Source organism: Xyrauchen texanus, chromosome 38, assembly GCF_025860055.1.
Source record: "Xyrauchen texanus isolate HMW12.3.18 chromosome 38, RBS_HiC_50CHRs, whole genome shotgun sequence".
NCBI classification, from domain to species: Eukaryota; Metazoa; Chordata; class Actinopteri; order Cypriniformes; family Catostomidae; genus Xyrauchen; species Xyrauchen texanus.
Window position 1 is genome coordinate 231,352 of NC_068313.1, and position 21,108 is coordinate 252,459.

Consider the following 21,108-nt stretch of genomic DNA (forward strand, 5'->3'; position numbering starts at 1 on the left):
ATTTGAAACAAAGGTTCTCGTTGCTGTTAATGATTTGAATCCTCCGACTTGCCGTAGATCCCTCAAACGCGATAAAGGAGGAGTTATGAACATGAGCAAATGAATTGGCTAATTAAGTTATGTGAGGCGCTAAAATAACATGCGTTAACTTAAGACGTGATGGCATACGGCTTTATGTAATGCCTAACACTGTTTAATAAAATGTCTTATGGCATTTAGAAAACTGCATTTCAAAGCTTAATATTGTGTATGGAATTTTTAGAAATGGCCCTAAGTTTGAAGTCAGGTCTGCAGTCGCTGTCTCAATCCGGATGCTCGTGAGGGGAGAAAGAAAATGACACACCAGAGCATATCAGATCATTTTCCAAAGTTTAATGTCCAGCTCATCATTATATGGTCCAGCAAAGCAACATTCCATTATACCCTCCAATGAAATTATATGAGGGTGACATACATGTTTGAGCTATGTGTGAAATGTGAGAGTACATAGACAGGAAACACATTCCTATAGACGCATCCTCTAAACAGAGAACAGCTGCAACAGTGTTTTGTGACAACACAGTAAGATACATCATCAAGAGAAGTTGTTGAGAGGCCTTTATTATTTTACATATGGCGTTACAAAACATGTGAATTTTAACCCTTAAGGCTTTCCATACGTCTAGGACACGTCACCTCATGATTCACTCTTGCAGTGTAAACGGTGTCATCTGTTATTATGGGCGGACGCGCTCACGTCACGCTTCTTCGCATTCGTGTTCCAATTTATCCCATTCACGAGTGAGTCAGTGTCAGTGGTACGTGCTTTAAAGATTTAGGCACGCGTGGAGGCGGGCAAGATGGCGCCTAGTAAAGCATTTTCAATTTTCATCCTTTATTATCCTCTTTCAAACTCCATTTGAATCCAGAATACCGCGTAAAACATCTTTGTTCAGTTTCGCATGGATTAAATTCACCGGGAAAGTGCTTTGCCAACATTGCAACTTTCATCAGAGACCGGCGAGCACTGTAGCCAGCTAACCACAACTCTGCTTATCTCCGGCTAAGCTAACTTGCAACATGTCTTCATCTGAGCACGGCGCTAAGCGTAAAGATAAAGAAAAAATATTATCCACCAAAATCGTTACGAGAATCTCACCTAAAGGCACGAAGGCATCTGCTGTAACAACTGGTGTCCAGGCTCGTTCTACAACTGCTGCCATGTTCCCTGTGAACATGACTATACTTTCTCCAACATTCGCAGCCAGAGCCCAGAGCTATCACCCATGCTAGAGTCCGACCCAGATACTCCTGGCAAACCAGAGGGAAAGAGACTCAAAGGTGACTTAACTCTTACTGATTTGCAAAACAACATTGCTGCCATTATCAACGCGCGAGCTGATAACCTGGAGAGCATGATCAATCATAACACTGTCAGCATCGAAGGCCTGAAAAAGTCAGTTGACTTTGTGTTTACTGAGTTGAAAGCTTGAAAACAGACTTGAGATCGACAAAAACCACGTGTGAGAATTATGTCCAGAAGTTGTCCGAGGTGGAACTTAAAATCAACGAGGCAGAAAGGTACTAGCACAGATGGAACCTCAGACTCATTTACATTTTACATTTAAGCATTTGGCAGACGCTTTTATCCAAAGTGACTTACAGAGCACTTATTACAGGGACAATCCCCCCAGAGCAACCTGGAGTTAAGTGTCTTACTCAAGGACACAATGGTGGTTGCTGTGGGGCTCGAACCAGCGTCCTTTTGATTACCAGATTACCAGTTATGTGCTTAGACCACTACACCACCATCCTTCCACGGTATCCCTGAGAACAAGCAAGAAAATCTAACTGCGGCTGACAAAGCTATGCGGGATAATAGAAGGCAAGGAGATACGCCCACCGCTGTCTCCACTACAAGCACAACTGACACCGGCTCAGATGAACACTACAAGACCTCCCTGATGGTCGTCTGTACTCACGATTCAAAATTTGCATAAACACTTATAGGTTTATAGGTAGACCTACAATTCCTTTTAAAGCTGTTAGGCCTGTGAGTATAAGGTTATGTCATTCCCGGTTGGTTTAGTCTAAAGTCCTTAGACTTTATGACACCACATGCTCTTTGAATTTCAACCCAGTCATAGGAAAGGTACAGAAAAAATCGTATCTCTTAAAGTTAGAATTTTGCTAACTAACACTTAGGGCATATCTCGTGTTACTAATGCAGCCTTATCTCTAGATGTCAACAAACAGATCTCTACGGTCATTGATAACTTACTATTCAACTTTGTATGGAGAAATAGAACCCATTATGTTAGAAAATCAGTATTAATGAACTCCTATGTAAATGGTGGTCTAAACTTTCTTGATTTCTCTACTCTCAACAATACCTTTAAGATAAATTGGATAAAAACGTTTAAAAAAAAACCAAACTCATTCTGGAATTTTATTCCCAACTACCTGTTTCCAAAGCTTGGAGGTCTTAAGTTCCTCTTACTTTGCATCTACAATGTGGAAAAAATCCCCTTAAAACTATCAAACTTTTACAAAACAATTGCTTCTTTCCTGGTCCTTAATTTATAAACATAACTTTTCCCCTCACAAGTACTACATCTGGAACAACAGAGACATATTATATAAACACAAATCATTATTCTTGGAAAACTGGTTTGTCCATGGAGTTTATCTGGTTAAACATCTCCTCAATTCTTGTGGTGAATTAATGTCATACTCCGAACTTCTAGACAAGTATGGTATTCCTATACCACCGAAGGAATATGCCGTAGTGTTTGATGCAATCCCTTCTGGTGCTCTAATGCTTCTTAGAAACTATATAGTATCTGTACCAACTTTTTTGCCACTGGATCCTTGTGCGACTGCTGTTGGCCAGACCTGTTTCTCCCCTAACTTGAGAAACAATAACCGAGCTATACGTACTCTGTTTCAAAAAGAAATAGTCTCTGTTCCAAATGCTGTTCCTTATTGGAATAACCTTACTCCAAATCTGGACTGGAAGAAAATGTGGTGCTTACCTTCCAAATACTAATTTTAAATAATATTAAGGAAGTATCTTTTAAAATGTTGCATCGCTATTATCCCTCCAAGGTATTTCTACGAAGATATAAGAAGGACATTGTTGTGGACTGCTCATTTTGTCAAATGGCTCAAGAAGACCTGCATCATTTATTTAGGACTTTTTGGCAAGATATCTGTACATTTATCTCCCAATATATTGACTTTGAATTCTCACTTTCCAATGACAATGTATTGGGGTTTTTTTTACATACCCTTCTATCAAGGCAAATCATTTCTCATCAATTTGATGTTATTGCTGGCAAAATCACATATTCACAAATCTAAGTTCTCAACCATAAACCTTCCTTTGCCATCTTTGAAAACAAAGTCAAACAGTACATTAAAACAATCCTATACTCTAAAAACAGGAAAGCTATCAAGACCTTGCATCTATTTACCCTGTTTAACATCTTTCAGTGCTGATTTGTGATACTTTGTTTTAAATGTTTTTTGTTTTTATTCTTTTTTTTTGTCAGCCCTATGCTCCCCTGGTATTGTCTGCCCTTGTGAATTATATGTTTTCCATACTGTTTGTCAATGAAAGCATTAATAAAAAAATTATTATAGTTATTATTAATTATATTATAATTAATATTATGGGCGCCGAAAGGAAAACGATCCTGTCCCGCTCACGGAGGATGTGTGAACCCGGCGATACTACTTCTGCTATGCCAGTCTATGGGAGAAATAAAAGTAATATTATATTATGCCACTTCCAAGGTGATTTTTCTGACACCTCTAGTTCAGCAATACTCTCACAAATCTGTAAACAGAACATCAAGTTTTATTATGTTTTTCATAGTAATATCATGTTTATTCATGAAAAAAACAAACAATCAAAATGATTAAAAATACTGAATCCTTTTTTGGTATTAAAATAATACAGACTATTATTTGGACTTTCTTTGTGTACACAGCAGGTATGGTAAACAGCAAATGAACTTTAAAATGAACAATGTTTCTGAAAATATTTGTTTAAAATTAAAGCATCAGCCTATATGATTTCCACTTCGTCTACAAACATCGCACGATTTTCCGTAACTAGTGTAGGTTCAGCACAGGACGGGAAGAGCAAAGTTGGCGGTGTCTTAAAGGTAACCCCCCGGCAGCCCAAGTCTCGCGAGAGCCGCATTGAATATTCTCACAATGTGACTTTTGTGCGTACTTACAGTCCTACAGAAAACCTACGCCCACCCCTATCACTAAATTTAACCGTAAACCTAACCTTAGTTACGGCGAATGAGGCTCTCGCGAGACTTGGGCTGCCGGGGGTTACTTTTGAGACACAGCTAGCAAAGTGTCCGGCTTGAATGCTCCACTTTTAAATCCTCCTCCGACTGCAACCGGCAAATCTCACCGATCGAGCAGTTCAAGTTTTATAATAATGGAAGCAATAAGGTAAGTGTTTGTAAATTAATATAGTTTTCATGTATGTGAGTCAGAAGATAGAGATTGTGTATAAAGTGTGTGAATCTTCGTTTGTCTTCTTGCTTTATTATTTCTTTATGTTATGTCTTGCCTGCACTGTCAATAGGTACATTTCTACTCTTGTAAGAGATACTTTCTATATTGAAACATGTTTTCAAACATGGTTTATATGGTTATAAAGTGATAGTTCACCCAGAATGAAAATACTCTCATGTTAGGGGTTCAGACCTACAGAACAGAGATAGTCTTCTAAAAATCTTAATTTGTGTTCTGCAGAAGAAAGTCATATACATCACAAAACACATATTCACAAAACAACTGAAGGCTAAAAGTCTTCTACTAATGCAGAAATTCTGTATGGATTTAATACGAACACAGTTTTTTTTTCATCAAATATTGGACGATTCCATATTATAAATGACTCAACCGATGGAGGCATGTCTGCTGTCAATCCACATTAAAAACAATAGAGACAGAGCGTATTTAGCCCACACCCAATCCAACCGTCTCCACTGACTTTGCATTGCGAGAGGCTGCCTCCTTGTCATTTATGACTTATAACAAAAAACAAAACAATGTTTAAAGCTGCTTTGTGACAAGGTGTACAGCAAACAAGCTAAATAACCCAGAAAAACATTTTTATAAACTGTCGACCCCAAAAAACGGTTTGTTTCAGGACATAAAAGTGGATCAATTGAGACAGAGCGCAACTAGTTCTCGAACTACTCTGAGAACCACGCCCACTGGAACGCGACATGATATTGTAAAAAAGAAGAAAAAAAAATCATAATTTTAACCATGTTGATTGCTTATTTCACATCCCTATGTGAACCTGAGAGGAGGAGATATATTGACACGTAGACATACTGAGTGTCAGGATCCCACAATTCACCTACTCTTCCTGCTTCCATGCTTCAGGTCTTATTGCCTGTATCCACTTTTATAAAAAATTATTTCTGGGTTATTTAGCTTGTTTGCTGTACACCTTGTCACACAGCAGCTTTTAGGCATTTTTCTGTCTTTTGTTATGCTATAAATGACAAGGAGGCAGCCTCTCGCAATGCAAAGTCAATGGAGACGGTTTGATTGTTTCCCCCCACGATGGGCGTGGTCTTCAGATTATGACGCGTCGTATTTTGACATTGACCGTTTAAAAAAGTATCACCTGAAACGTGAGGGTGTTTTCATAATTATAAACTTAAATATGCAGGTACCTCTTCATCTTTGCGAATACAGGCACTGATTTAGAAATATAAAGGTTTAATGATTTTTGATTAAGTTATTTTAATAAATAAAAAGTGAGAAGCTTCTTCATGTTGAACGTGTACATTTTTTCTTTGAATATAATTTAAAATAAATAGAACAAACAAACAAATAGAAATAAACAGGACAAAAAAAAACCAAGAATTCTGCTTCATTTTTGGTTAATTGATATAAAATGGATAATCAGCTTAAATATTAGATTTGCACATGTGGGTGGGCATGAAACGGCCCTGTCCTCTGATTGGTCAACCCATGCCTTCCTCAATCCAGACAGAATAATAGTCCACCGCTGTTATTGTCACAATTCACTGTTGTCTGGCATCGGTTTCTCCCCTGTCATCTGTTCCTGGACTACACTTCCCATAATTCCCTGCTCTCATCTCTGCCAGCTGTCCTTCATTGTCCTCACCTGTGTTTTTGACCTTGTTCTTGACCCGTGTTCATGTTTTCTCTGATCCTGTGTTTTTTCCCCTCCGTGGATGTTTCTTTTGTTCCCGTGTTTACCCCGTTAATCTGTACTTTGTTTATCTTATTAAATACAGTTTTGCCGCAACTAGATCCAGCTCTTGAACTTCCTTCCAATACGTAACAGTTATAGCTAGTTATAGGATTCTCAAAGTGTTTGGCTGCAACTCAACAGGACTAAGGAATGCCTGTGACACAAACCATACTAGTCAGGGCAGGGCCTATACAGAGCTTCGTGCCAGCTTTTATCTGTGTTGGAATGGGTTTGGCAACATAATTTTAGGATGTATACTTTAGGGTATTTCACTGAGCCAAGGAATTAAACCCATTGGACTACTGGAGAAGAAATAAATGCTGTTCCCATTCTGTCACTCACTCGAAGTTGTGTTGATGTAGTGACACTAGGGGTCACTCTTGAGAGCCCCGAACACCTCCCATTCTTTGAGAAAAGTTCAATGAGAATTGGCATGTGGAATTTGTATGCAACTCCCCCGGACATAAGGGTATGAAAGGAGCTGGAATGCAATTCCATTCAGATTTTTTCTTCGAAGCCGAGCGGTTGTACTATCAGCAAGCTGAATACCACTGCTGTTCCATTCACCTCTTAAGAAGCATATGCTGTTGGATACACGGTGCAGGGGGTTTCTCTCCTGCACGTCGTGTGCAGATTTTGCCCCTGGGTGATTCGACAGCGCTAAAAGAGTATATTCTTATATATATATATATTAGGGCTGTCAATCGATTACAATCTTTAATTGAATTAATTACATGGTGTCCCGATTAATTTATCGCATATACAAATATTTGCTGAGAAAGCCCCTCATATAACAATAATTCAATACATAATGATTATACATATTTATATCAATATATAATTATACATAGTTATCTTTAAATATTTAAAAATTATATATATATATAAATAAAAAATATTCAGATAATTAAAGTGCATTACATTCTTGTAGTAGAAGAGTTCATCATTGATAAAACAATATAAAAGCGGCTTTAGAATACAATGTATTGTTTACTACCATATTATTGATCTTAAGTCAATCATTGTATACAGTTCACAGAAATCCATTTCACAAGTGAATTTGTCAATCATTTGGAGATATATTATGAGGGCTTGTTTAAGAACCCGTCAATGTACACCTGCGTCAGACATTTTTTATTATTAATGCTTAAAAATCTTTTACATCTAGAGCCACGAGGTATATTAAAACAAACAAAAAGGAAAATAAATAAATAAACAGTTTAATAGGTATTGCTGAACCTCTGAATTAAACATTTAATCTAATGGTTTATAACCACCATACTAACATTTATGAATACTAACCTTTGCCAACAAAAGCAGAACATTAATCAAATAATATTCCTTATGAAGAGACATGTCATAGCTAAATAAACAAATAAAACATTTTCAAAATGAATAATATGATCTCTAACAATCTTGCAGAAATCAGACCAAAAACAAGTCGAGTAGGGACAACTCCAAAATAAATGAAAAAATGTTTCCTCCTGCAGACCACAAAATGTACAGAATATATTGACATCACAATTAAATCTCTCTTTGAAGGAAATTTCTTTGATTTTATTCGTGATTAAATATTTATGGGTAATTTCCAAATTTTGCACATCTCAATCCATCGTCAGACATGCTTGTGTAGTGTCTCGTGTGCATTGCATCATAAGCATAAAATGTTTAGTTCACTGTTTCAAGTTAAATATAGTTTAATACTCAATCTTTAAACACATCTTGAGGTCCCTTAGTTCGCATTTGCGCTCCTTCAAGTGTTTTGAATGCAAGAACGTGTTGTTCTGCCTACTGAAGTGTTCGTCACTGTATAAACTGCGCGTTGCTCATACAGCTGAAATTTCACTTACTGCCCTCTGGAGTAAACAGGTGGTACTACAAGCTTGCATTTCTCAGGACTCTTCCTTATTATGGTCCGGGGGGGGCATTGTGATTAAATGCGTACATTTTTTTTACGTGTTATTTTTGGTTAAATTAATCGCACTGAATTAACACGTTAAAACGACAGACGATATATATATATTGTATATTCCTGCTAAAGAGTATATTTTCCCTATTAGATTACACACATTGACGTCTTTTTAAACGTTCATTGTGTGATTCCTGGATGCGGTCGTTATCTCTCCGGTTCCGATGGCCATGGGTGCTGCCTCACATGTCTGGGAAGCGATCACACTGAGGCAGCGTATGTGTGGATGGGTATGTTCTCATTGCCAGAATATGACCATGGCAAAGTTGTGGTCGCGGCTTTCCTTCTTCCACGGGAAAGCCACTCTAGCCGCCCCCAGCGCTGCGCCTTCTACCCACTGGTATGACCCACTGAAGAACCACTGATATCTCCTTCTGTCACTCACTCGAATTTGTGTCGAATGTAGTGACACAAGATTAGATTAGATTCAACTTTATTGTCATTGTCCAAAATACAAGTACAGAGCCAATGAAATGCAATTAGTATCTTACCAGAAGTGCAAATAGCAATATGTATATATATATATATATATATATATATATATATATATATATATATATATATATATATATGTGAGTATATACAATATGGGTTTTTTGAGTGCAAAGTTATGATGTAGAGAAGCAGAGACCAGCTCAATGCAAATGTCTATGACTATAGTACAAGTTGCAAATGAAGAAGTATAAAACTGAAGGTGCATTTTACAGAATGAGGTATAAATATGTAAATATGTTTATACTGCCAGTGACCATAACAGTGCAAGCGGCATCAGGAGGTAGAAGTTATGTGCAAGAAATGTGCAAGAGAATGTGTGAAAAAATTTATATATATATATAAATTAATAAAAAAATACAAATATGAAGTTCGGGTGGGATGTAGTGTTCAGCGCCTGAGCTTAGAGTTCAGTAGGCTGACAGCTGAGGGAAAGAACTGTTCCTGAGTCTGCTGGTGCGACAGCAAAGACTCCTATAGCATCTCCCAGATGGGAGAAGAGTAAACAGACCATGGTTGGGGTGAGAGATGTCTTTGATCATGCTTCTCACCCTCCTTAGGCAGCGTTTATTGTGAATATCTTTGATGGAGGGTAGCTGGACACCAGTGATGTATCGGGCAGTTTTCACCATCCGCTGGAGTGCCTTCTGGTCTGAGACAGTGCAGTTGCCAACACACTGTGATGCAGTTTGTTAAGATAGTTTCAATAGTGCAGTGGTAAAAGTTCAGCAGGATGTGGGGGGACAGGTGAGCTTTCCTTAGCTTCCTAAGGAAGTAAAGGCGCTGTTGCACCTTTTTGATCAGAGTGGAGGTGTTGTAGGTCTAGGAAAGATCCTCAGAGATATGGACACCCAGGAACTTGAAGCTTGTCACACGCTCCACTTCGTCCCCATCAATATAGATGGGAGTGTGTGTGTCCCTTCCTAGTCTGCCGGTAGTCCACAATCAGCTCCTTGGTCTTCTGGGTGTTAAGTGTGAGATTTTTGTGGCACACCACACTGCCAGGCGCTGTACCTCTTCCCTGTCGGCCATCTCGTCGTCGCCACTGATCAGGCCTACCACTGTGGTATCATCTGCAAACTTGATTATGGAGTTGGAGCCATGCTCAAGTATGCAGTTGAGGGTGAAGGAGTAGAGGATTGGGCTCAGCACACAGCCCTGTGGTGTACCAGTGTTCAAAGTGAGGGTGGAGGATTTGTGGTTGCTGATACAAACAGACTGTGGTCTGTTAGTGAGAAAGTCCAAGGTCCAGTTGCAGAGGGAGGGGCTGATGCCAAGATCAGTGAGCTTGGAGATCAGCTTGGATGGGTTCACAGTATTGAAGGCAGAACTGAAATCAATAAATAGCATCCTGACATACATGTAATTTTTGTCCAAGTGAGTCAGGGCGGGGTGAAGAGCTGAGGCGATAGCATCCTCAGTTGACCTGTTGGGTTTGTAGGCGAACTGTGCAATTTGTGGGCTCGTAGTGGGTCTGGTCGCAAATTCCTCTGCTGAATTCACAGGCCAGAAGGCTTGGGAGGAAGATCGTCCAGGAAGTGAGAGCTTAGTGGCTAACCTGGGATAGAAAGCGCCTTGGATCAACTTGGTGAATGGCGCTAGGTGCAAGCGGAACACCCGGTCGGCTGTTCCGTATTACTGAGTTCTACCGGCTCGGAACTGAAAAAACACGGGACGAGACTGACTCAACCCTGAGATTTTAGAACCTCGCAAAAGTGTTGGGTGTTGCCCAGCCCGCTGCTCTGCAGATGTCTTAGGGAGGTGCCGTTGGCCAGTGCCCACGAGGATGCCACACTTCTCGTTGAGTGGAACGGGTGATTAACACGGTATGTGTCGTGGCATCATGCCCATTTCGGGACTCGAGTCTGAAGTCAGTGCTGAAGCCTTCTCATGTGCATCAACCTGAGTGGCGCGACCGAGGCTGAGGATGCCATATGCCCCAGAAGCCTCTGTAACTGTTTTAGAGGAACCGCTGTGCTGGGTTCGAAGAGAGTGGGGCACCTGAGCATTGACTGCGTGCACGCGTTCGTGAGGCAGAGACGGCTGAGGTGCCTGAGCACCTGGTCCCTGTGAGTGCATAGTAACTCCCGAGAGTGAGCTAGAATGAGCCAGTCATCGAGGTAGTTGAGTATGCGGATGCCCACTTCCCGTAGCGTGGCAAGGGCTGCCTCTGCATCCTTGGTTAAGACGTGAGGAGAAAGAGACAGGCCAAAGGGGAGGACCTTGTCTGGCCGTCAAACGCGAACCGTAGGAAGGGTCAATGGCAGAATGGAGACGTGGAAGTATGCGTCCTTCAGGTCTACCACTGTGAACCAATCTGATGCTGAACGCAGATTAAATTTGTTTCTGCGTGAGCATTTTAAATGGGAGTTTGTGTAAAGCCCCGTTGAGAACTCGCAAGTCCAAGATTGGCCCCCGCCTTTTTTGGGTACGATGAAGTAAGAGCTGTAGAGACCCTTCTTCATCTCGGCTGGATGGACAGGCTCTATCGCGTCCTTGAGTAGCAGAGTTGTAATCTCTGCCCGTGAGGTGATGGCGTTTTCGCCGTGCTTCGAAGTGGAGAGAATACCGCTGAAACAAGGCGGGAGCCTGGTGAATTGAATCGCGTTGCCGAGTCAGATGATCCTTATCAAACAGCGCGACGGGTTGGACAGCGAAAGCCATGCGTCCAAGCTCCGTGCGAGGGGCACTAAGGAGACGATTTTTTACATACCGGGTGGGGCTTCGCAGCGGGGGGAGCAGGTAATAATGTGTCGGGAGGCAAAAGCACGTCCCGAGGCTTGGGTGCTGAGAAAAGACTCAAAGCACTTACCTTGCTCTGCCCATTTGGCAGGGGGTGGGTTAGAGACTGAGGAGGAGATCTGGTGAAGACGTCCTCAGAACTCGTCAGCGCCGTCCCTCCAGGGATGGACAGTCGCGAGTCCGGAGGCAAAGTAACTGCGTCCGGGGAGCCGGGACTGTGGTTTTTGGTGCCGGGGTGCCGCGAGAATTGCGTGCACCGGCTAGATGACCCAGGAAGTGAGGAAATTGCTCTATTATTTACAATGTGGAAAAACAAAGATTTTGTGGAGAGGCCAAGCTGGGAGATGGGGTCATTGAGAAAGCAAGCCTTGTCAACATCGCGCATCTCAACCATGTTCAGCCATAGGTGATGTTCCTGGACCACGAGGATGGCCATCGCTTGCCCGAGTGCCCGTGCTGTTAACTTCGTGGCTCTGAGAGTGAGGTGGGTGGCAAGGCGCAGTTCCTGCAGCACGTCGAGGTCAGGACTAGCCAAGTGCAGATCCTTAAGTGCCTTGGCTTGGTGGACTTGCAGGAGAGCCATGGCATGCAGGGCGGAGGCGGCCTGTCCAGTGGGGCTGTAGGCTTTCGACGGCCTTGGAGGGGGATACCAGACGATCCCACCAGGTGGCGGCATTCTCGGGGCACAGGTGGAACGCAACTGCCCTATCCACCTGGGGGACCTCCGTGTACCAGTAGGCCACCCCACCGTCAAGGGTAGTGAGAGCGGAAGAGCGAGGAGGTCTGATCTGGGTAGTAAAATGTGCCCTCCACGACCTCATCAGCTCGTCATGCACTTCCGGGAAGAAAGGAACCGGGCTATGCGGAAAGAACCGGGCGTGGCTATGAACAGCGCCCTGACCCGAGGAACCAATCGACTAGCCATGAGGGGTGAGGGGGGGGGCGAACGTTTCCAGTCCAGCCTTGCACTTACGGCAGCCCGTGAAAGCATAGCGGACATCCGCACGGCAGCCTCAGACTGGACGAACAGACCGAAGGTGCCTTTTCTCAAGTTCAGAGGTACACGAGGCTCTCAAGAAAGATCCCTTTTGTCACTACATTCGACACAACGTCGAGTGAGTGACAGAAGGGGAACATAACTATTAAGCTCTGCTGAAACTTTAAAATCTTTAAGGTGTTGTTTATTCAGTATGATTCACGTAAGGTTTTCAAGCATGTTTTAGAGCAATCTGTTCCACCATGTAGGATCTATTGATTTCTGTATACTTCCACATTAAAAAGTCAATGGAATTAAATAGATTTGACAATAGTGAAAATTTAAGGTGTAGTATGTCTTATAGAGGGTGCTTGATAATGTTGAAGTTATTTTGGGGTGATCTGTACAACCACTGAAAAGGTACTGAAATATTTGGGTGAAAGTTGCCATACTAAAAGTTGGTGCAAGAGGGTGCATAACACTTACCAACATTTAACCAATCAGTTAAAATAGTGGAACGTTATTTAAGTTTTTAATGGACAATAAACATGACCAAAAATTAACCAAGGTAGAAGTTGGAAAGCTACAAGCTTTAATGTCCTGTGGGGTATAGATTCATTTTTTCAACTTGTAGGCCCACTTGTGTATCCTGAATGTTTTCAAAAGCATTTGGACAAACATACAGATGTGATTTTTTATTTACTTAAAAATAATTGACAAGGGCAAACATATGTAAATAAAAAATAATTATTTTTATTTTTGATGATTATTATTTTGATCTATTTATTTTTTCACAGATGTTCTACAACTTGTTTTGGAAGTTTTATAGATCAAGTCAAGCAGAAATCTCAGAAGCCTGGGCAGGTTGAAGTAAAATATAAAATATAGGGCCTATTTTAAAAGTGCAAGTGTTAAGCGCAGCGCAAGGGTTAGGGTTAGTGTAAAGTCAGTGGGCATGGCCATGAAGTTTTGGTGTTTGCGTGCAAGCATGCGCTTTGTCTAGGCTCAATTAGTTTGGGTGAAATCACACGCACAATGTGCTAATAGGCTGGTTCAAGTGCATTTTAATTCTGAGGTTCTTCTCCGGTTATTCCAGCATCTGCGTCCAATTATATATATATATATATATATATATATATATATATATATATATATATATAAGTCCATTCCTAAGCCTCAATAATTTAAACAACGACAGCAACTTCATAAGTTAGTAGACTTGGTGTAAATGGACTGTATGCAATGTAGAAGTATTGAAAATACGTTCTTTTGTGCATTAACTGCGTCCTTGATGAATGTCAGGCATATTTCTATGACAGTGACATGCTCCTTTTATACGCATGGAAAATGTGATTCTCCTCAGAATTTGGATGCATTCTCTGTTCAATTGTAGAGAATGTAAGTATTATTATTATTTTCATCTACTGTCATTCTCTGCTATCATTCCCATCTACTTATTTTCATCTACTGACACACAAATCATGTCTAGTATTAAAGGTGATTGTATCAGAATGCACTTCACTTCTACAAGTCAATTTTGTTTTTGAAAAATGTAATTCATTTATTGAAACACTAAAAAATTTCAACCCAAAATAATCTAAATTCAAATTACATTCCAAACTAAATACAAAAAATATAATCAAAATAATGAAGTGGTCAAAAAAATCATCAAACTTTTGACTCTCTCCAACTTCCACCAGCCCCTTTTACAGTGACTTAAAATCATTCTACGACAACGGGTGGAAAATTACTAGTATCATAAATACAATTGTAAATATACAATAATAATAATATATAAACATAACTATAAAAATTTTAATATTTGAAACTATTAACATGACCTCTAGAAAGTTTAACACAAATCTCGTAATTTTTTGATTCAACAAACGGCTTCAACAGCGATAGTCAAGGACATTATTTTAGGTTCTTCTAGAATTGGGATGAGCTTTATTACCAATTGCTGTTGAAATCTCCAAACTGCAAATGCAGGAACTCAATTTGGACTTCACTCTGAGATAAGAGGTGATATTGAAACGTCTTAGCGCACTGACATATTTCTCAGGAAAAGAGCAAGTTGCGATTTGCGGCACTTCATTTACATACAATACACCTACAGTTTTTACGCGTACACCCAGAGTAGCACAACACGTACACTCCCACCCTCGCCCACTTGTGCTGGCAAGAAAATTGCACTTAGAATTAGCACTGTCACGTAAATTGGATAAGACGATCTTAGCGCTGCAATTTGCGAACTCAGGAAAATAGAGCCAATAATTTGTAGACGGTCCATTAAAGATTGTTCAGCACCATCCATAGAGATCAATGCTTTTGTTCACTTTTTAAAAACGTTGTTCAAGAGAAAACAGCATTGTTGCTGATTGATATACTTGCCAATATTAATAATTAACTGATACCAACCATTTAGGACCCACCGTTAGAAAGCTGTTGTCAGAGAAGAAATTTTATATATGAAACCAACTTTACCGCAGTGTGGTGCTTGGTTAAAAACCTTGGTATTACTATAGTAGATTTCCAGAACACCATATGGGAAGGTGCCATGTTCAGAAAATTTTGGTAGAACAATGGTAGACCTACCAGACCTCAAGTGAGTGTTGCATGACCTCCTGTCAGAGTTTAACACCTATAATGTGTGGATATGAATGGATGGATGTTCTTGCAGACCTGTCTCCAAGGAACATTATAAAGCAGGCATGCTGCTCAGTGGTGTAGGAGATGCGATGGGATACAGGAATGGGCTGTGGGAATTTAACAAATCCGGTCCTGCCATCCACAAGGTCTGACAAACTACAATTGCAGCATACAACTATTTTCTGTTTAATCTGTTGGTACATCTTCAACCTAGAATACCAACTAATTTATTTTTACATATGTTTTATGTCATGTGTTTTTGAACTGTTAAATATGAGCAACCAGAATGTTCCTTTAATTTCTGGTCAGTATTTGCCATCAGTAATTTATCATGTTCAAATAGGAACTGCAAAACCTCGGAGGACTGAAAAAGATCTGTGTGAAGCTTCCTGATTGGCCTGTTAGTGACGACACAGTGCTTCACCTGGCAACTGCTGAAGCTCTAGCAACAGGTTGGTCCATCAGTCGATGTGTTTGGACAGGAAAACAGAATGATGATGTTGTTTTCACTTAAAGGTCATCAAGGAGTCATCATTGTTGTCTTGCAGGTAAAGAAGGTGAGGCGTTACTTCATGAGGTTGCGTTGCGTTATGTGGAGGCAATGAAGGACATGGACAACAGGGCGCCAGGACATGCATGCATTCTGGGTAAAAAAGGTTTTTAATTAGGGCAACTTTTCTGTCTGTTAGGGGACATCTGTCATCACATATTACACCAAAATCCACTTAAGGGTTAATTCATATTTCAACTACATTGAAGCTTCTTAAAGAAGGAAATATTATATATTGTGACAGTGTAAGTTCTTGTGTGTTATCCATTCATATCTTGTATCCTTCTTTTATAAATGCTTTCTCCGTGTAAAGGGGCTTCACAGTTGCGTCCGGGCACTGAAGGGGGTTACAGGGTCCCCTACAATCCAAGGGGCGCAGGGTGTGGGGCAGCTATGAGGTCCATGTGCATCGGCCTTAGGTGAGGGTCAAACATGTTTGCATTTGTATTATTAACCCTGTTATTTTTGTATAGGACATTTTTTTTCTCCTCGTGGTGGTGTAGTGACTCGCCTCAACCTGGGTGGCGGAGGACGAATCTCAGTTGCCTCCGCGTCTGAGACCATTAATTTGCGCATTTTATCTCATGGCTTGTTGAGTGCATTACCGCGGAGACGTAGCGCGTATGGAGGCTTCACGCTATTCTCAGCGACATCCACGCTTAATTAACCACGCGCCCCACCGAGAGCGAGAACCAGAGGTGGGAGCAAGTCACATATGTTCAAGTCTCAAGTCAAGTCTCAAGTCAAGTCTCAAGTCCAGTGCAGACAAATCAAGTCAAGTCATGGTGAGTTTCAAGTCGAGTCAAGCCACAGTACTAAAATAAATAGAGGTTCATTTTTTAAATAATATTTATTTTTGCTCTGAAAAGATGAACTTTTGTACATATCTTTACATTCATTTTTTATATGAATTGTATAACAGTAATGTGTTATACTATATATATATATATAGTATTAGTGAATTGCGTTAATGAACATGCACAGTATTTTTATCATTGGCACTTAAAAATACTGTGAACACTTCTAGATACCTTATAATCTGAATTGTTTCCATTTTTAGAATTAACCGTTAAATTTGCATGATTAATTTTATTAATATTAATAGGCGGGTGACCTGGAAGACATGTCGCAGTGACACATGACAAAAAATGAGTTAGTCACATAGATACTCTTGAAAAGACTTTATTATATCCGTGAACGCTCATGTCTGATTCTCTGTTTGTTCAGGGGCGTGCAGCACGAGTCTCGTGAAACAAGTGCATGTAAGAGTTATCACTCAAATATTCACCAACCTTGGGGATTGACCATATAATTGAATATTGATATTTTAAATGTGATTATTATTCAAATATGTTTTACATATCGCCCAAAAGGGAAGTTACAGTTTTCATGAAGTAAAATGAAGTCATTTTATGTATACCGCACAAACATGTGTACTCAATTCCATACTGCAACATGTTACCTATTTTTTATGCATTTGGCGGGTGCTTTGATCCAAAGCGACTTACAGTGCTCTTATTACAGGGACAATCCCCCCGGAGCAACCTGGAGTTAAGTGCCTTACTCAAGGACACAATGGTATTGACTGTGGGGATCGAACCAGCAACCTTCTGATTACCGGTTATGTGCTTTAGCCCACTACGCCCACTTGCATATTTGTGCGTTTTTGAGTAGTCTATGGGCACTATAAACATTTTATTTTATAGAAATACTTTGTTTTTTAAAATAGTAAATTATTCGTTTGTGGTATGCCTCTAACGAAATAAATGCATCAACCAAAAAAATTTAAAATGGGCTCCTAATTGAAAAAAGGTTCCTGACCCCTGCATTATACGGAGGTAAGATGAAAAGAAAATGCCATCGAAACTTTTCTGAAGACAGTCAGTTCCCTTCAGAGATACATTTATAGATAATATTCATAAAGGTTTTGTATTCAAGGGCTTTAGTTAAAGTCTTCAGAAGTCATAATCACTATGAGAGCACTTTGATTTCGTCACGAGTCATTCTGTATATTTAATACTTGTCATGTTTTAAATAAAGTGTTGTGACTACAGATCTGCCTGTTATGTTGTTACATTGTCAAAAAATGGTTATGGTTTATTGTTGACTGTTGAGAAAGCACACACACATTTAGAGGCAATGTCGCGTCATTTCAAACTTGTCGTGCAAAAAAACATTATTAATCATCAATCATTTTAATTTACTGACAACCCTCAAACATTTGAACAGTAATTTTACATATTATATTTAGTCTTTCTGGATAATGAAATGATAACTAAATTATTTACTGTGGTTTTTGAAATGTCTGATGAAATGCGAGGTTGTGGTGGTTGTATCAGATTGTTCCCCATCTGTCGCTCTCTCGATGTTGTGTCGGAGAAGCGACACTAGGGGTCTCTCTTGAGTGCCAATATGCCTCTGAACTATGAAAAAAGGCCAATGAGAAGTTGGCAGACAGTATTTGCATACCCCACCCCCGGACATACGGGTATTTAAGCGGGCAAATACGATGAGTTCATTCGATGAGCCGATGGTAGTGCATGCAATCTGATGCGAGTCACACACCTGTTCAGTGACCGACCTCGCACTTAGAGCCACGAAGGTCACAGCGCAGTCACTCGGGCAGGCGATGGCCACGCTCGAGGTCCAGGAATGTCATCTGTGGTTGAACCTGGTCGAGATGCGTGAAACCGACAAAGCTCGCTTCCTCAACGCCCCTGTCTCCCATTTCGGCCTCTTCTGCGACACCGTCAAGGACTTCACCCAGCAGTTCTCTGCGGTGAAGAAGCAGACAGAGGCCATATCTCACATCATGCCCCGCCGCAAGCCTGCCGCCATGGGCCATGCCCCATCTGCTCGCCGAGGGCATCCCCCTGCGGCTAAGAAACACCCTGCTCCGCCTCAACCTGGGCCCAGTTCACAAATAAACTGTATATAGGTCCGTATGTGTGTGTGTATAGAAAAAGCATAGCTAAATATTGTTTTAGATAAAACAAGTCTGTAAGATCTTCAATTTCTCCTTATGTGATGCCATTGTTCTGACTTAGGTTCAGTCAGGTGAAAGATTGTAATTTCAACATCTTTTGTTGCAAGCAAAAAGGCCATATCATATGTGAAGTATGGAGATCACATTCCCAAGATTTCAAGTGGATGATTTCTGATGGCTTGTGTGTATGTTTAATAATATTTGCTCAAAGTCACAAGATATATTTAAATACAGCATAGCCAAAATAGCCCCTTAGCACTAAACCTCATTAATAGTTGCAGAAAACATGAGAATGTCGCTACATTTTGTGACAAATTCCCCAGATTGGCAACATTGCTAGTCAGTTAGTAACGTTGATTAGTTTCAATAATTTAGTGACAGTGCTTTAATTAGCATGCTGTGCTTTAGCTGTTAGACTGTTTGCACAGTGAACACTCTTGGATAAGTCACAACTCGCATTGTTTTTGAGCGCCTCACGCCATGAGCGTTACACTGTTAAGACTGGGTGTCAAATTAGAAATGGTACCCGTCTCGAGACCCTGCAGTCTGTTCCATTCTATTGCATACTGTATGTTTTTGAATGCAAAAATGCATCTGATGTAAAAGCCCCATAAAAAAACATGCATCTGATGATGGGTGAACCTGAAACTGGCCTAATTATACAGGGCTTCCTTAAGACAGATTTTGAAAACATGCAGTTTTGCACATCCCTAATTTAGCAGTGGTTTTGTTTGGTAGCTACAGTAAGTGTCTTTGCTCCACAGATACCCTAATACTGAGCAGCTGTCCTCACTGGTTGCGGTTGCTGTGGAGACTGGACGAATGACTCATAATCATCCAACCGGATTTCTCGGAGCTGTGGCTGCAGCTTTGTTCGCTGCCTATGCGGTCCAGCGCAGACCAGTCATGAGCTGGGGTTTGGGTTTGTTGGAGGAAGCTTGTCCTGTAGCAAAGCAGTATGTACAGACTGCAGGATATGCTGTTGGTGAGACAGAGAAAGACTGGGGCTACTTTACTGAAAAATGGAAATGGTGAGAAACTACATTAAAGGCAACAATGGGGTTCTGGAATAAAAAATCAAATGCATTTGCCCTATAGAGAAATTGCCTCAAACAATAAAATTAAAACCTCTTTAGACAGACTGACCTTGAGCTCTGAGGTTATTAAGCCACAGAACAATTGTATAATTATTTAAATGAAGAGTCATTTGAGAAATAAAAATGCATATGTGCATTCTGTGCATTCGAATTCCTGACGATAACTTGTGTGGAGGTTTTTAGTGTAGTTGTGTCTTGCTCAGCGTTTTGCAGCACAAGGGGCCGTTCACACTGAACCGATTTTGTGTCTGTCTGATTTTTTACTATTGTTTTTTTTATGCACATGTGCTAGATGGATGTCTTTAACCGCTGCACCTAATCTAGCTGTTTTTTAGTGACACCATTATAGACATTGTTTAAGGTATAAGGAACCTCAACTTTTAAAAGTGTGTATCAAGATCCCTTCGTACTGTTGAATGTGAAAGAGCTGCATCTAACTTTTTTTAGCACAAGAATGCATTCAGTATGAACAGCCATTGAGCTTTAAAACGTTGTGGAGTTAAAAAGCTGAAAGGAGTTTAATATCAAAAAGTGCGTCTCAATGTTTTTGTTGAGCTTCGTCTAGTCAAAGCCCCTTTCTAGCAAGTCAGTCCACTGTCGGGCATGTTTGGAACGCTCTCAGGACAATATTTCCAGTCATGACAGTGCAGCTCCTATCTACTTGAATGGAGAAAGGCCAAAATCTCCAGTTGGTCTAGATGAAGATCAAAGAACATATTTCAAATCAGCAATAAAATCTGACAATACTGGTATCATAAATGGTGCTTTTCCATTTCTCCCATTCATTTTAATAGAAGTGGCCCACCTCTGGTTGTTATTCGCTATTAAATCAAATCAAGTCATTGATGAACTCGACCAGTTCATCAAGCGCTAAGCGCTATTTTCGTGCCAGCACAAACTGCAGTTGGCCGTGGATGGGACTGTTTGCTTTGGATGTACAGTATGTTAATGAAGTGGCACAAAGTGCAATTTGCTATTTTCCTGAGAGGTTGGTCATTGCGTTAAGACATTTCAAAACCACATCTATTCTCAGAGCAAAGTCTAAATTTAGTTCCTACATTTGCAATTCTGAGTTTCCACCAGCACGTGGTAATAAAGTTCATGTCCAAACTCTAAAAATATAGTGGAACACTATATATTGTCCCTGACAAACACTGTTGTAGCCATTTTATGAAATGTATGAGATTTGTTACACTTTATAAACATTTTATTTTTCAATACTTCTTATTAGTAGTAGTAGTATTGTTTATATTGTTGGACCTTGATTTTACTGCTGATTTGAAATATGTTCTTTGTTCATAATATTGACCAACAATTCTTGAGATTTTGGTGTTCCCCCATTCAAGTAGATAGGAGCTGCACTGACATGATTGGAAATAACCTCCCGAGAGCGTGCCACA

The 21,108-nt window shown here is 40.4% G+C and overlaps 1 protein-coding gene across 1 annotated transcript in view; it reads left to right on the top strand.

The window, feature by feature from the left end:
- The first annotated feature begins 4,316 nt into the window (after positions 1 to 4,316).
- Positions 4,317 to 21,108, top strand: part of LOC127632076 (ADP-ribosylhydrolase ARH1-like) — a 29,728-nt gene continuing 12,936 nt past the window's right edge. Inside the window, exons 1-6 of the mRNA XM_052110553.1 lie at positions 4,317 to 4,455; positions 15,107 to 15,221; positions 15,419 to 15,527; positions 15,624 to 15,722; positions 15,939 to 16,044; positions 19,376 to 19,642. Coding sequence (XP_051966513.1) covers positions 4,442 to 4,455; positions 15,107 to 15,221; positions 15,419 to 15,527; positions 15,624 to 15,722; positions 15,939 to 16,044; positions 19,376 to 19,642 — 710 coding nt within the window. The 5' untranslated portion in view covers positions 4,317 to 4,441. The remainder of the gene's footprint in view (positions 4,456 to 15,106; positions 15,222 to 15,418; positions 15,528 to 15,623; positions 15,723 to 15,938; positions 16,045 to 19,375; positions 19,643 to 21,108) is intronic.